The sequence below is a fragment of the Heptranchias perlo genome, chromosome 16 (genome assembly GCF_035084215.1).
Source record: "Heptranchias perlo isolate sHepPer1 chromosome 16, sHepPer1.hap1, whole genome shotgun sequence".
Taxonomy (NCBI): Eukaryota; Metazoa; Chordata; class Chondrichthyes; order Hexanchiformes; family Hexanchidae; genus Heptranchias; species Heptranchias perlo.
Window position 1 is genome coordinate 17,969,924 of NC_090340.1, and position 14,501 is coordinate 17,984,424.

Here is a 14,501-nt window from a genome sequence, read left to right on the forward strand (position 1 = left end):
GCGTGTCCCCCCTACAGTGAGGCGAAGGGGACCGCGTGTCCCCCCTACAGTGAGGCGAAGGGGATCGCGTGTCCCCCCTACAGTGAGGCGAAGGGGACCGCGTGTCCCCCCTACAGTGAGGTGAAGGAGATCGCGTGTCCCCCCCTACAGTGAGGCGAAGGGGATCGCGTGTCCCCCCTACAGCGAGGCGACGGAGGTCCCGTGTCCCCCCTACAGTGAGGCGAAGGGGATCGCGTATCACTCGTACAATGAGGTGAAGGGGATCGCGTGTCCCCCCTACAGTGAGGCGAAGGGGACCGCGTGTCCCCCCTACAGTGAGGCGAAGGGGACCGCGTGTCCCCCCTACAGTGAGGCGAAGGGGACCGCGTGAGCCCCCTCCAGTGAGGCGAAGGGGACCGCGTGTCCCCTCTACAGCGAGGCGACGGAGGTCCCGTGTCCCCCCTACAGTGAGGCAAAGGGGACCGCGTGTCCCCCCTACAGTGAGGCGAAGGGGATCGCGTGTCCCCCCTACAGTGAGGCGAAGGGGATCGCGTGTCCCCCCTACAGTGAGGCGAAGGGGATCGCGTGTCCCCCCTACAGTGAGGCGAAGGGGATCGCGTGTCCCCCCCTACAGTGAGGCGAAGGGGATCGCGTGTCCCCCGTACAGTGAGGCGAAGGGGACCGCGTGTCCCCCCTACAGTGAGGCGAAGGGGATCGCGTGTCCCTCCTACAGTGAGGCGAAGGGGATCGCGTGTCCCCCCTACAGTGAGGCGAAGGGGATCGCGTGTCCCCCCTACAGTGAGGCGAAGGGGACCGCGTGTCCCCCCTACAGTGAGGCGAAGGGGACCCCATGTCCCCCGTACAGTGAGGCGAAGGGGACCGCGTGTCACCCCTACAGTGAGGCGAAGGGGACCCCGTGAGCCCCCTACAGTGAGGCGAAGGGGACCCCGTGAGCCCCCTACAGTGAGGCGAAGGGGACCCCGTGAGCCCCCTACAGTGAGGCGAAGGGGACCGCGTGAGCCCCCTACAGTGAGGCGAAGGGGACCGCGTGAGCCCCCTACAGTGAGGCGAAGGGGACCGCGTGAGCCCCCTACAGTGAGGCGAAGGGGACCGCGTGAGCCCCCTACAGTGAGGCGAAGGGGACCGCGTGAGCCCCCTACAGTGAGGCGAAGGGGACCGCGTGAGCCCCCTACAGTGAGGCGAAGGGGACCGCGTGAGCCCCCTACAGTGAGGTGAAGGGGACCGCGTGAGCCCCCTACAGTGAGGCGAAGGGGACCGCGTGTCCCCCCTACAGTGAGGCGAAGGAGATCTAGTATCACTTGTACAATGAGGTGAAGATAGGAGGTCCCATGTCCCCACCAGAGTGACTCAGAGGCGGGAGTGCTGACACCGAGCCATGGCTGACACCTTCTAGGACGAGGTGCTCACACCGTGGGATGATTACAATAAAATGATTTGTAAATGTGAGGTGAGCTGAGCAACAAAAAAAAACTGCAAATCTTAAGACAAAAACAGGACATGTTGGAAACACAAACAGTTGGTCAGTCAGCCTCTGTCGAGAGAGAAGCAGATGGAACTGTGTCGGATAGGGTCCTGCTTCAGAACTGTAGATTGAAAGATGATTAAGCATGATAGTGGAAACAGAAAAATGGAGTGGGGGGGTAAAGTGACGAGTTTGCTTTCATCCTGTCCCAATATCAACACTGACAACCTGTTTCGTGCACAATTTACCAACAAATGCAATTTCCGAGAAGAAAATGGAACAGTAAACGCTCCTGTCCCCCGAGATTTGAGCCTGAGTAAACCCCAGATTAACAGTGACGCACCGTAAGGCCGAGCTCCTGTGCGAGTCTGACTCCCGGACTCTGCCTGGTCTGTTTTTTACTCTCCGTCCAGACTGCACTTTTTGTACCTATCCTCGTCTCCACCGCTTTCACTAGAATCTGAGAAATGGTTTTGATATTTTTTTTGGTAATCCCTCCTGGATCTTTTCAAGTGTATCCGACCTGTTTTATCAGTAAAGAGAAGCACAATCGTTAGCCACGATTCAGTGGGTGTCGGGAGTCCTTTTTTCTTCACTTCACATCTGGCAATGGAATCAGCACGGGCACCGAGCTGGCAGTGCAGGGAGGGGGGAAAGAGTAGAGAGGCTGGATAGAGTGCTGCGCTAGCAGGTGGTTTGGTACCTGGGGCTCCTGTGTGGGGAGTTTGTGTTGTGAGCCTTGCCCCATACTGGAGATGGGCAAAAGGATGAGGAGCGACTGAATCATTGAGCTAAACAGCACAGTCCCAGGTTCAAATCTTGGGCTGGGATGAATTAGCTGTGGGGGAGGAAGGGGTGGCGAATGGTGATGGGGGTTTGGGGATGATGCTACAATTGGCCTCAGGTTAGCAGGGGGAGGGGGCTATCAGCAGCTGTTGCATCTGTTTTGCTAATGAATGATCCTTCTTTGTAGTGAGGGCAGTGGCTACGCTGATAAAATATCCTGGCAGCACTGCCCAGCTAGGCTGGCTGGAAGAAAAGCCGTGTCTTAAAGAGACTGGAGGCTGCAGCCGTCTGTGGACCTGGAGCCAGGCAGCAGTGGAGAAAATTGGAAAACTAAGCAGTTAATCCACAGACATGCACCTGGAATCAGGCAGTTAGACAGCAGCACCGGCAGGGGCCCTGGGGGAAGAGGCGAGGCACTGGCGGGGCAGACAACCCATTACATTTTCACGTCTCGTATAGGAAGAGATCAGAGGGAAAAAAACCATGGAAGGGGTGAGAGGAAGAAGAGGCAAAGCTTGATTCGTGGTCTCGGCTTCTCCAGTTAGAAATGAGCCCAGTAAGTAATCCGAGGCTTGTATTCCAGGGAGAGGGAACGACGGGCAGTGTCCTGAAGGGTTTATTGGGTTGAGATGTTGCAGTGTTCAGAAGGGAGGTGTTTTGATTTTGGCAGGGGGGGCGGAGTTTACAGTGGGGAGGGGTTACTGTTGGAATGTGGGGGTGGTTTGCTGAGTTGTTTACACCTGCACTTACACTGAAGTGAGCCTGACATGTTCTACACAGAGTTTTCACTGCAATACCAAGAGTTTCATTATTTTCCATTTGCTGGGGTGGAGGGGGGAGGCAATGTTAGGCGAAGTCTTCTCTCTCAGAGGCACAAATCATTTAGAAACAACACTCACTCCTTACTGTCTCACCTCCATTCAGAAGAACAGGTCCAAACCTCGATTATACAAAAACCCTTTCCTGATCCGTGCTCACCAGCTGGACCTGAAACACTTCTTGTCAATTATCCAAACGCGGGTAAGACTGAACCTTCTGAGAGTCCGAGAGTGTATGCTGCACTGTGGCCGTCCTTTCAGGCTCAGGGCTACAGAACCCTTTGCAATGCACCCCAACCTATCTCTTACTCTACATTCATACCACAAGGTCAGCCAGAAAAAAATTAACACCATTTGTATATAAATAAATATCTATCACTTGCATTTTTACTCCATATCAATAAGTGTAGAATTACACGTCACCTGTCTGCTGTTGGACAGCTTCTAACTCAAAGACCATTCCAGCATTTATTTACTATCCATGTTTAATTTCAGCAAACACGTACATTAAGTAGGAGGGTACCGGTGCTGAGAGACCCCAGTCGCAGTGACTGTACACTTCCCACACGTCCTCACACCGACACCGTGACTGCAGCAGGTCTGTGAGCCCACGCCACCAGGCACCATTTCATCCAGACACCGAGAGCTTGCTTCGCTAAAACAAAAAGGTCCCACATTTACCCCACAGCTTCACGGACTCCATTACGAGTAAAGTACAATCTTCTTTCTCACCCCTTATAATGAGGTCAGTGAGAAGGTCAATGGTGTCTGTCAAGTGCCGGATTGAGGGAGATGTCACCGAGGACAGTACAGCTGAAACTCACACGACAAGCCGATGGTTTGCCAGACTGACTGATTGGGGTAGTTGATGTCTCTTTTCTCCTGAAGGGTGCTGGCACCTTCTGGTATTTCACCCCAGAGCCCAGACACTTTGTTCAACCAGCAGGGCATCACAGCCGAGCCCAACATTGCCCTCGCCAGATACCCACACATACACTTCCCTGCACTGATCACTGCATCAGGAGTGGGAACCGGGGCTGATTATTCCCTTCGCTAATCCAGAGCACTGAGGCCAATTGTAGTGACTGTGTACTAACCCAGCTAAGACCAGCTTACTTTGCACAGACTAACCTTGTTGGTACGTACAGCTCAGTACCAGACCAGGCAATGCACTTAAAGCTGAGGCTTTGGAGGAGCAATCAGAATAATTCATAACTCAGATACATGATGTACACCTCGGCACTATCGAGCAGGTCACGCAGCAGAATTAAGCCGCACTACACACATCAGCCACTGGATAGAGCCTGTTCGTGTTGGAAGTAATTTTAAAATGGTGCTGCGACTTGTTTAAATCAACACGCGGTTTACTGACAGCACAAGCTGAGTCTGTGATCAGTGGATTCTCTGTGCTCATTGAGGTCTGCGCCACCTGCACATCACCAGGCAAGGCAAACTGGACAGAGTGCATTCCACACAGACCCGGCAATAATTAAATAACCTCCAGCAAGACTGGCTAAATAAATAAAGAATAAATCACACCTACAAAGCTAGGGTGACTTGTCACTGGGCTTATGCTGACCATGATTACTAGTAGTGCGTGAAGTGCACAGTCTGGGATTACACTAGGCAGTGAAGAACGGGGTATTTACTGGGGCGTCTGGTGAAGAACCAGCCTGTTCTTGATGTGCAGGGCCACGCTGTGAATCTTACTGATAAAGGAAAGGACTCAGAGGATCAGCACAGAAACCATTTACATTCCTCCTTTAACCAGGTGCCAGTAGTAAGGAACAGTAGGGCGCAAAACATGGTGAATAAAGGCACTGGCCCTCACCCCAGCAAACTGGGATTCAATTGACAATCTCGTTTGCTGGAAGACAAAGATCTTTACACCTCCAGTAAGGGGAGGAGAAAGAGGGAACTGAAGCCTGCGTTTATATAACGGCTTATCATATCGCATGGAAATACTTCATATACAGACTTTTGGAAGTAAGTCACTGTTGCCACAACGATAAATGTGGCAGCAATTTGCACAAGATCTCACAAACAGCCGCAGGATCCGTTATATATCGGCTCTCCCTCGGTACTGCGCCGAGTGTCAGCCTACTTGACGTGCTCCAAGATCTGGAGTGGGGCTTGAACCAATGACCTTGACTCAGGCAAGAGTGCTACCACTGAGCCAGCCGACACGAAGAGAGAGAGGAATGCAGTACTGAGGGACAGGTGAAATAAAACAATTACTAGTAATTCGCAGATCCAACTGCTAGTAAAATTCTGTAGATTGGTCCATGAATAGCCCACAGCACTGTGCAAACACACAATAAAGGGCAAGGGGAACGTCAGCTTCAAACTCTCACACATAGGCGTCAATCTGAATAAGCAAAACATAGAGATGGAGATTTCTAAAATGATATAAATCCGATGAACGGGGCAGGACTTGAACAACACTTTAATGAGTCTCCTTTTAAAATAAAACAAATCTTGTACAATTTGAAACATCAATTCTCGTTTGCATCAAGTTCACTACCGACTTATGTAATCTAGATAGACAGTCCAGTACTGAAGAAGTGCTCCACTGAGATGAAATGGTAAACTTTGGCCCAATCTCCATGCATTTATACAGCATCTTTCAGAGCCAAAAGGTTAGTTTTGTACTGTTGTTATTTAGGCAAACACAGCAGCCAACTCGCACACAGCAAGATCTCACAACAGCGATTTGATGAATGACCAGTTAACCTGTTTTGGTGGTGTTGGTTGAGGGATGAATGTTGTCCAGGACACTGGTAGAACTCCCCTCCTCCTTTCAACCATGGGATCTTTTACATCTACTTGAGCAAGCAGATGGAGCCTCACTTTAATGTCCCATCCGAAAGACATTATTCCAATAATGCAGCAATCCTTTCGTACTGCGCTGTTGTGTCAGCCTAGATTATGTGCTCAAGTCTTTGGAGTGGAGTTTGAACCCATGACCTTCTGACTCAGAGATTAGAGTGCCACTACTGAGCCAAGCAGACATTATACTGGACACTCCCTCTTGCTCCAGTCACTGTCTACAATGCACTGCCCTGGGGTTCAGTCGTCACATTTACCGACTGAAGTAACCACTTTTGCTTATTCTTCCCTCAATTTCAAAACAAGTACGGTTGAAACAAGTCTTCATTTCACAGCTGGGCGAGGGCCCGAAAGTCCCAAGAGTAATATCTGAGTCTAGTTTCAGACCTATTACAGTTTTACTGGTGGCCCTGTGGTGTTTAGTGCAGCCCACCTCTCCAGTGACTAACACCGCCTACAGACACTCTGTGCCATCACTCGTCCTTCAGCACTCTGCGGTTGGTCACGGGGACTGCTTGAAATCCATGGCTAGCTTGCCAGTCTCTGGGTGAAAGGTCACGCTGTAGACGACCGAGGTCTGGCCGTCTGCCGAGGTCTCGGGATTGGTCACTGAGCCGAGGAGGTAGACGCCTTGCTTGCAGTGTGGGTTCCAGTCGCAGTCACCCTGTCGACGGCAGAACAAAGGAATTCAAGAGTGAGAAGACGGGACAAGGAAAACGCCAGATACCCGAGACAGCAACATCGGCGAGGTCGACAGGAAGCACAAGCGGAAGAGCCCAAACTCATCAATGGGATCCCGTCAGTACTGATCACAAAGTGCAAATGATAGGGACCCTAGGATTTGGAGTAACGGACAAGTACTTTGTAGGTTAGGTTGTATTATGTAGAAGTTCATTTTTTAAAAAAAAAGCAGAGGAGTACCTTGGCTAACTGACAGATACTTGTATTTCAAATGGACCTGTGTTTGAATCCAGTCCAGACCAGAGTAATGGGGTGAAAGCCTCCTCTGTCTCTCCGCTGACTGTAAGGGTCCAACTCGAGTGTGGCAGTTTCAGCACAAAAGAGCCCTAATTTGGCACGAACTATCACAGGGATGGCTGGTGTGGAAAGTGGAAAATTCACAATGGTGCAATTAAGGTTTCTCATGAGATTCTGCTGTAGCCCAAAGAGCCTCACTCAGTAAACTATTCCTATAATACCTAAACTAGGAGTGCTTTACTTAGAAGTGCAGCGGGTACTTTAATCTGTATCTCTGCTATACCTAACCTAGAGGTGCTTGGACACTGGGTATTTAAAATGGAAACCGTTCCCCAGTATAGACATCATTCAACTGGAGTTTAAAAAAAAAGCCACCAAGACTTCAGCAGATAAATGCTCCATTCCCAACACCCCACTACCTGTTCCATTCCCGGCACCATTACCAATATCCCATTTCAAGGTCCATCACTATTACCAATCACCACAGCACAGATTTCATTCTGGCCCAGTGGCTGATTCCGCTGGGCTCTGTCTTACTGTGAAATTGAATAAAGGAGTTTTACCATATGAGAGTGGGGCCTGGTTAACCCCGTGCTGATGGTGATGTCATCCGTTAGGCAATAGTCCATCCAAAGCACCACTCCGTGGCAAGTGCCAGATCTAGAAAATTAACAAGCAATTTAAATTTTTTTTAAAAATGTCAAAAGTTACACTAGAAATGTTGTTACGGGAATTCAAGATTCTAAAGGGTATGTTAAATGGAACCGTAACAATACATCACAAACCACACAAGGGTGGGGGAAGAGGGTGGACTGCAGCTCAGCAAAGGGAAGGTGAAGAGGGAGTTTAAATGTAATGACTTTACACAGACAGTGGTGACTGTACAGAATAGACTGCTTGGTGAGCAATGGAGACAAACATGGTCAACGATTTCAAGGCAGAACTGAATGGATATTTAGCAGAGAAAGGACCGAGAGGTACGAGAGATACAGCACTGTATGATCAATAGATGGAGCGATCGATCGACCGAGCACCGAAAGAGTGATCGACCGACCGAGCACGGATAGATCGATAGAGCATGATGGATAGAGAGACAGAGCAATCACTCTATGATAGAGAGGGCACCATCTGATAGAGAGATCACTATGAGATTTGTTGAACTTTGATGTACCTCAGTGTTCTTTTCTGCTTGTTGTACATTTATAGGATCCCAATGGGTCGTGGCTCAGTGCTCAATGACCAACCTGATATCTCAGCTCCCGGTAAAAGAGTCAGCAAACCAGCAGCACAGTTACTAACATTCAGGACAGGAAAAAGGTCACCATAAATTATACTTTAAATAATTATTTGCAACTTTCTTTCCTGGATATATCTGCAGCCTCAGTGATTAGACCAGAGACTTTTATTTAGATACAATTCATGTAAACAGAGTTTAGTCACAACATACCTATCCTGATAAAATGATTCAGGGTTCATAAGTGAAAGGATCATTAATTGTGAGTGCTGCCGGGTTTCAATTGCGCCTCTCTCTTGTATCCCTCAAGCGCTTTCCCTGCCATATATCTGTTCAGCTCCTTCCTGTTTAACATTAGGTGCAGGGAAGCACTTGCTCTTCTCCATACCTCAACAACTGCATCGATCCTGTGCCATAGATTGGCTGCTCTGGTACCTCCCGGCGAAAATCAAAGGCGAGGACCTGGCGAGGGTCACTGAGTGCCCTACAGGGGTATTCCCACAGTGGGTGGGGCTCAGCCTCCTGACACTCCCGGAAATTCAAGGAATTCTGGAAAAAGATGGCACAAGAGAAATGAGAGGAAAAAAAAATTATAAACAGCTAGTAATGTTGCAACGTTTAAAAGCAAAGATAACGCTGTGACTGAACCTGTCCAACACCCCATGGAGCCAAACACACACACACTGTGGGTAGGAGTCAGCTGTGGCTCAGTGGTAGCCCTCTTCTGAGTCAAAAGGTTGTAGGCTCAAGTCCCAGTCCAAAGACTTGAGCACAATATCTAGGCTGACAGTTCAGTGCAGTACTGAGGGAGTGCTGCGCTGATAAGACATTAAACCGTAGCCTCGTCTGCTCTCTCAGGTGGGCGTAAAAGATTCCAAGGCCTTATTCGAAAAAGAGCAGGGGAGTTCTCCCCGATGTCCTGGCCAATATTTATCCCTCAACCATCACTAAAACAGATTAGCTGGTCATAATCACATTGTGGGACCTTGCTGTGCGTTAATATGGCTGCCATATTTCCTACATTACACCAGTGACTACACTTCAAAAGAACTTCATTGGCTGTAAAGCGCTTTGGGACGTCCTGAGGTTGTGAAAGGCGCTATAAAAATCTAAGTTCTTTTTTTTAACATGGAGGCATGAAGTGAATTTGTAAAATTTCAGGAAATCAATTCCTTAGGAGTAACTGATGATATTAGACACTTGCTTTACATAAGCCCTCCTAGTCAGCACCCTGTATTACTGAGTGCATCTCCACTGATAAACACAGCTTCCTTACTTTGTGAGGGTAAGTGCTCCCAGATTATTTCTCGTCTCTCCCCTTCTGCTCCACACTTCACTGGCACTCAAATGAACAAAAGTACTGACTAGAAGAATGTGAAAGTTAGTTCAAACTTTTTATAAAGTGTCTCCGCGTGAGTGGAGTTTATCACTTTTGAAAGGGCTGACAGGACTAGAACTCTCCAATTACATTAAAGAGCCAGCGACAAGGCAAAGTCCAGGCACAGCAACGTTAGCTGCAGATTCTGAAGACGTTCTGAAGCCCAAAAGCCATTCAAGGCCTTATGAGGGCAGGTTTTGTGACACCCTAGGAAATACTTCCCAGGCAGCCGGGCAATCTTGTGCTCCGTGAACTGGAGTAAGGATTGCTTATTTTCTCCCTTTCCCCTCCTCAGTCTCTCCGAGGTTCTCCTGGGAAATGACCTGTGCCAATCATCCTGTGTCCCCGTTTTCCCCTACCCAACCTCTGGAAGAAAGCTCTGGCTTTCGCTCTGCACTTCTTCACTTAACACACAGCTAAGGTTTGAAAGTTCACCATGTACCGAATCCACCCTTCTCAGCCTGACACTCCACCACGCCATCCTCAGAGTTGAAAGTTCTAATCACGCGGAGAAAGCAGCGATGGAAAGTTGTGGGCGCAACACGCTGCACGCACGGAGCATGCTCGGTGCATCAGAGCAGCCGCCAGCTAGTACCTGGATCATCTCATCCATCAGATTGACGTCAAAGCCCTCACACATCCCACAGGGGGCACGGATACGCCAGAGGTCCTGGAGAGACAGACAGCAAGCGGAACCAGCCTAAATAGGTTATACTGATAACTGCTCTTCCAAAACGAGGCATCAACATATACAGACAGCAAAATATAAATGTAAAATATAAAATAATTCACAGTTCCCTCCACCCATATCCAGAACTTTCCCCTCTTTATTCAAATCCAAATTAGACAGATTTCTTTCAGAAAAAAACATTTTGGGAAACATTTAACGAGTAATTTGATACACGACATGTGGTAAGTGTCGCAGGCTTGGGAGGAACAGGTTACTTTGGACCTATGTTTCCCAAAGTTCTCTACCACTGGGGGTTTCCTCACCTCATGTCTGGGTCTGTTGTACACTCATTGATAGGGATTGATTACAACGATTAGTCAACAACACCATTATTCTATCATGCGACTACCAGGATGGCAGAAGACAAACTAGAAGGACCCCAGTCTTTCTTCCTCCAGTAATTCCTACGCTCCTCGAAGGTGTTGACTTGTTGCTGGGTTGCAGTTCCAGAGATGCCTCCAGTTACTGCCCAGTGCCTCGACCAAGAGCCAGGACAGTATCAGCAGGCTCTTCAACTGTGTTCAACTTGACAGCGGAGACTGATCCTGCTCCCGACTAACGTACACAGTTGTAGGATGGTGATCAGGAGTGGGAACCCTGGTTGATTTCCCCCTCCTCAGCCCAGGAACTCTGAGGCCAATTGCAGAGCTCTTCCTGCTGCCCCAATTAAAACCAGCTAACCCAGCCCAGACCAGTACAGCACCGGGTGTTGCATTTCCCCACAAGCCCAGCAGGGGAGCTTTTCAGTGCATTGAGAATTCCAGTTATTTGGCAGCTGTGCGGGGCTCTCCAACAGATTTCACTGTATTCTCCTTGCATGAAAATAAAGGCAAGGATAAGAATGTTACAGCTCTGGACACAGGTTATAGGCATTGATGTAGGTAGGCATATGCCGTCTATGCCATAGTGTGGTTTAATTCTGCAGGGGATAACATGAGGGTGTTCAGCTAACTCTTCCACTCTCCCACCAGCTGGCCCCGGGTATCCCACCAGCGGGGCCCACTTCTCCCCTCTAGCTGGCCTTGGGTGCCCTACTCTCCCACTGGTCAGCCCTGGCTCTCCCTACCTCTTCCACTGGCTTGTCTCTACCCCCACCCCAGGAATCCTCTCTCAGAACAGTATATCTATTACTTTTTACAAAAATACACAGCACTTTTATTATTAGAAAAGAGAAACACTTTGTAAAAAAAATCCCCCAATAATTGGATCTGGATCCCCCTAGAACAAGGGGGCATAACCTTAAAATTAGAGCTAGACCGTTCAGGGATGATGTCAGGAAGCACATCTTCACACAAAGGGTAGTGGAAATCTGGAACGCTCTCCCCCAAAAAGCTGTTGAGGGTCAACTGAAAAATTCAAGACTGAGATTGATAGATTTTTGTTAGCCAAGGGTATTGAGGGATATGGAACCAAGACAGGTGGGTGGAGTTAAGATTCAGATCAGCCATGATCTAATTGGACGGTGGAACAGGCTCGAGAGGCTGAATGGCCTACTCCTGTTACTATGTACTCCCAAATTCCAACGTCAGACCACACCCTTCTCACCGCGATGTTTGACATTCTCCGCTCACCTCGAACTCGACGGCCATCGCCAAGAGCGTGGCGGACTGTGGCAGGACGGTGAACTCGCTACTCAGGTGCTTGGCAAGGTAGGTCCTCGCGTACCAGAAGTAAAGGTTGTGCCAGGGCAGGAGGCTGGTGGTGAAGAACGGCTCTCCGATCAGAACTGACACCTGGCAGAAAAAAGGAGAGTAACCCAGAAGAATCAGAGAGAGAGAGAAAAGGAGGGTAACGCACTGGGTCTCGCTGAAACAAACACAGCAGTTGTTCACTCGTTTCACCTTCCGATTAAATACAATGAACTTTAAGTTCTGACGTAAGTGCTGTCAAGTCGCACACTCCAACCTGAGCAGCAGTCACTCGCTCCTTCACCTGTCACCCTCCCAGACAGGGATGATCTCAGCAGCAGTGCTTCAACTGGATTCAGCATTTCCTCGGCTAGAAACTAGCTGGGGTTCCCAAACACTATCCAGTGATCCCAACAACAACCTGCATTTATATAGTGCCTTTAGTGTAGTAAAACATCCCAAGGCGCTTCTAAGGAGCGTTATCAGACAAACAAATTGACACCAAGCCAAAGGAGGAGACATTAGGACAGGTGAGGTAGGTTTTAAGGAGTGTCTTAAAGGAGGAGAGAGATGCGGAGAGGGAATTCCAGAGTTTAGGACCTAGACAGCTGAAGGCAGGGCAAAGGAAGTTGGGGATACACGAGGCCAAGTTACAGGAACGCAGAGTTCTCAAAGGGTTGTAGGGCTGGAGAAGGTTACAGAGACAGGAAAGGGCCAAGTGCACTTGTCTGAACACCAACAAGGACAAGACTGAGTTTGTGATGTCGCCCTCTCCAAGTCGAATAGCCTGCCCACGTTCAATGTCAGGGGCTCACCCGTGATGCCCTGGAACAGTAACCCAGCAAGGAGATAACGGCTTCAGGAGAGGAGGGGAACAGACTGGAGATCAGGGCCCCCAAAACTTGCGATCGCGCTCTGCCGCAGTAACAATGGTGGAGCGGGACTTCTCGTGCACCACGCGGTTACATGTCCAACCCTGTCGGAAGTCCCAGGCTATTTATACAAGGTGGGCAGGCACCGACACCAGGGTCAGCATCGCGGGGTGCCTACTCAATGGTAGGGTATACAGGAAGAGCGGGGGTTAGCAAGCTGCTTGGGGGGGGGGGGGGGCAGTGCCAGCTGGTCCTGCAGAAGAGCAAAGGAATGAGGACAAAGGGGCCACTTTTATGGACGATCATTTTGCAATCAGCTGCTGTAAGGAAACCGGCTTTCCACTTGGTGGGCCCCACTTCCACTGGTTTAAGAGTGCTGCACGTCTACTTGTACACTGAGGGCAGCAGAGTGTAAGGAATTCTGGCAAGTAACTCCTTTCCACCAGTCCCACCTCTTTTTTTCCTAATATCACCTGGAAAGGGGACAGGCACAAACAGCACCCACCTCCTCTGCCTGAGAAAACCCCTGGGCGGGACTAACAGGGCGGTGATCCATGTAACAGGGCCCCACCTTCACCCACCCTGCTAGAACCCCAACACCTCAAAGACATAGTGGGTTTTGGGAGCCAAGGCTAGGAGCACGGATGGTACAATCATGCGAGCCACGCTCACAAATGAACCACGTTTACTCCGCTTCTCACTCGGGCACGCAGTCTCACCTGGTTGTTGTCCAGGTCAGCAGGCAACAGCTGCTCTGGACGCTTCTCAGTAACAGTCACCTTCCCAGTCAGTGCGTTAGCGGCCAAAATCTGAGAGAGACGTGAATGAAAGGTTTAGAGGTCTGATCCCGGTCACATCACTGCTACAAAGAAAGCGCCTGCATTTATATAGCGCCTTATCACGTCCTCAGGACGCCCAAAATCACTTCACAGCCATTGGATTACTTTTGAAGTGCAGTCACTGTTGTTATGTAAGCAAATGTGGCAGCTAATTTGCAGATGGCAAGGACCCACAAACAGCGAATGAATGAATGACCAGTTATAATCAGTTTCTTGTGGTGTTGGTTGAAGATTGAATGTTGGGCCAAGACACTGGGAGAATTTCCTGATCTTCGAATAATGTTATAGCATCTTTTACATCCACCTGAGCAGATGGATGAGACCTCAGTTTAAGGTCTCATCTGAAAGACGGCGTCTCTGATAACACACTCTCCCTCAGTAACACACTGGAGTATCAGCCTCCATTAACGTGCTCAAGTCTGCAGTGGGGCTTGAAACCACAACCTTCTGACTTAGAGGTGGGGGCATTTCCATTGAGCCAAACTGACTTCTATTCTAACATTTAATGTCACAGTGACACTGCTGAATGGGAAATGTACTTCCCGTGCAATAGGACGACGTGAAATAAGAGAGAGGGTGCCACACCACTGTGTTTGGGGCGGGGGGGGGGGGTGAAGAGACGTTATTACACCACTTAGGCCTTACTAACAGCTGGAGTCTCACTTTAGAAATTAGCACGAACCAACCCAACAGGGTCCAGCCAGCAGACTGCACCACACCCTGAGGCAGGGAGTCGATCAGTACACTGCACCGCACCCTGGGGCAGGGAGTCGATCAGTACACTGCACCGCACCCTGGGGCAGGGAGTCGATCAGTACACTGCACCGCACCCTGGGGCAGGGAGTCCATCAGTACACTGCACCGCACCCTGGGGCAGGGAGTCCATCAGTACACTGCACCGCACCCTGGGGCAGGGAGTCCATCAGTACACTGCACCACACCCTGGG

General features: G+C 49.7%; 1 protein-coding gene across 4 annotated transcripts in view; it reads right to left on the reverse strand.

Moving 5' to 3' along the window:
• Window positions 1-3,533: 3,533 nt before the first annotated feature.
• The window catches only part of prmt7 (protein arginine methyltransferase 7), a 37,804-nt gene continuing 26,836 nt past the window's right edge, over window positions 3,534-14,501 (reverse strand). For 2 of the 4 annotated variants that reach the window (XM_067997720.1, XM_067997719.1), the window contains 6 exons: window positions 13,435-13,524; window positions 11,787-11,948; window positions 10,081-10,155; window positions 8,496-8,656; window positions 7,437-7,533; window positions 5,488-6,559 (listed from right to left, as the gene is read on the reverse strand). In XM_067997720.1, the coding sequence (XP_067853821.1) occupies window positions 6,398-6,559; window positions 7,437-7,533; window positions 8,496-8,656; window positions 10,081-10,155; window positions 11,787-11,948; window positions 13,435-13,524 (747 nt within the window). In that variant the 3' untranslated portion in view covers window positions 5,488-6,397. Of the gene's footprint in view, window positions 3,722-5,487; window positions 6,560-7,436; window positions 7,534-8,495; window positions 8,657-10,080; window positions 10,156-11,786; window positions 11,949-13,434; window positions 13,525-14,501 lie in introns of those variants that run through there. The other 2 variants (XM_067997721.1, XM_067997722.1) reach the window with 2 other exon arrangements.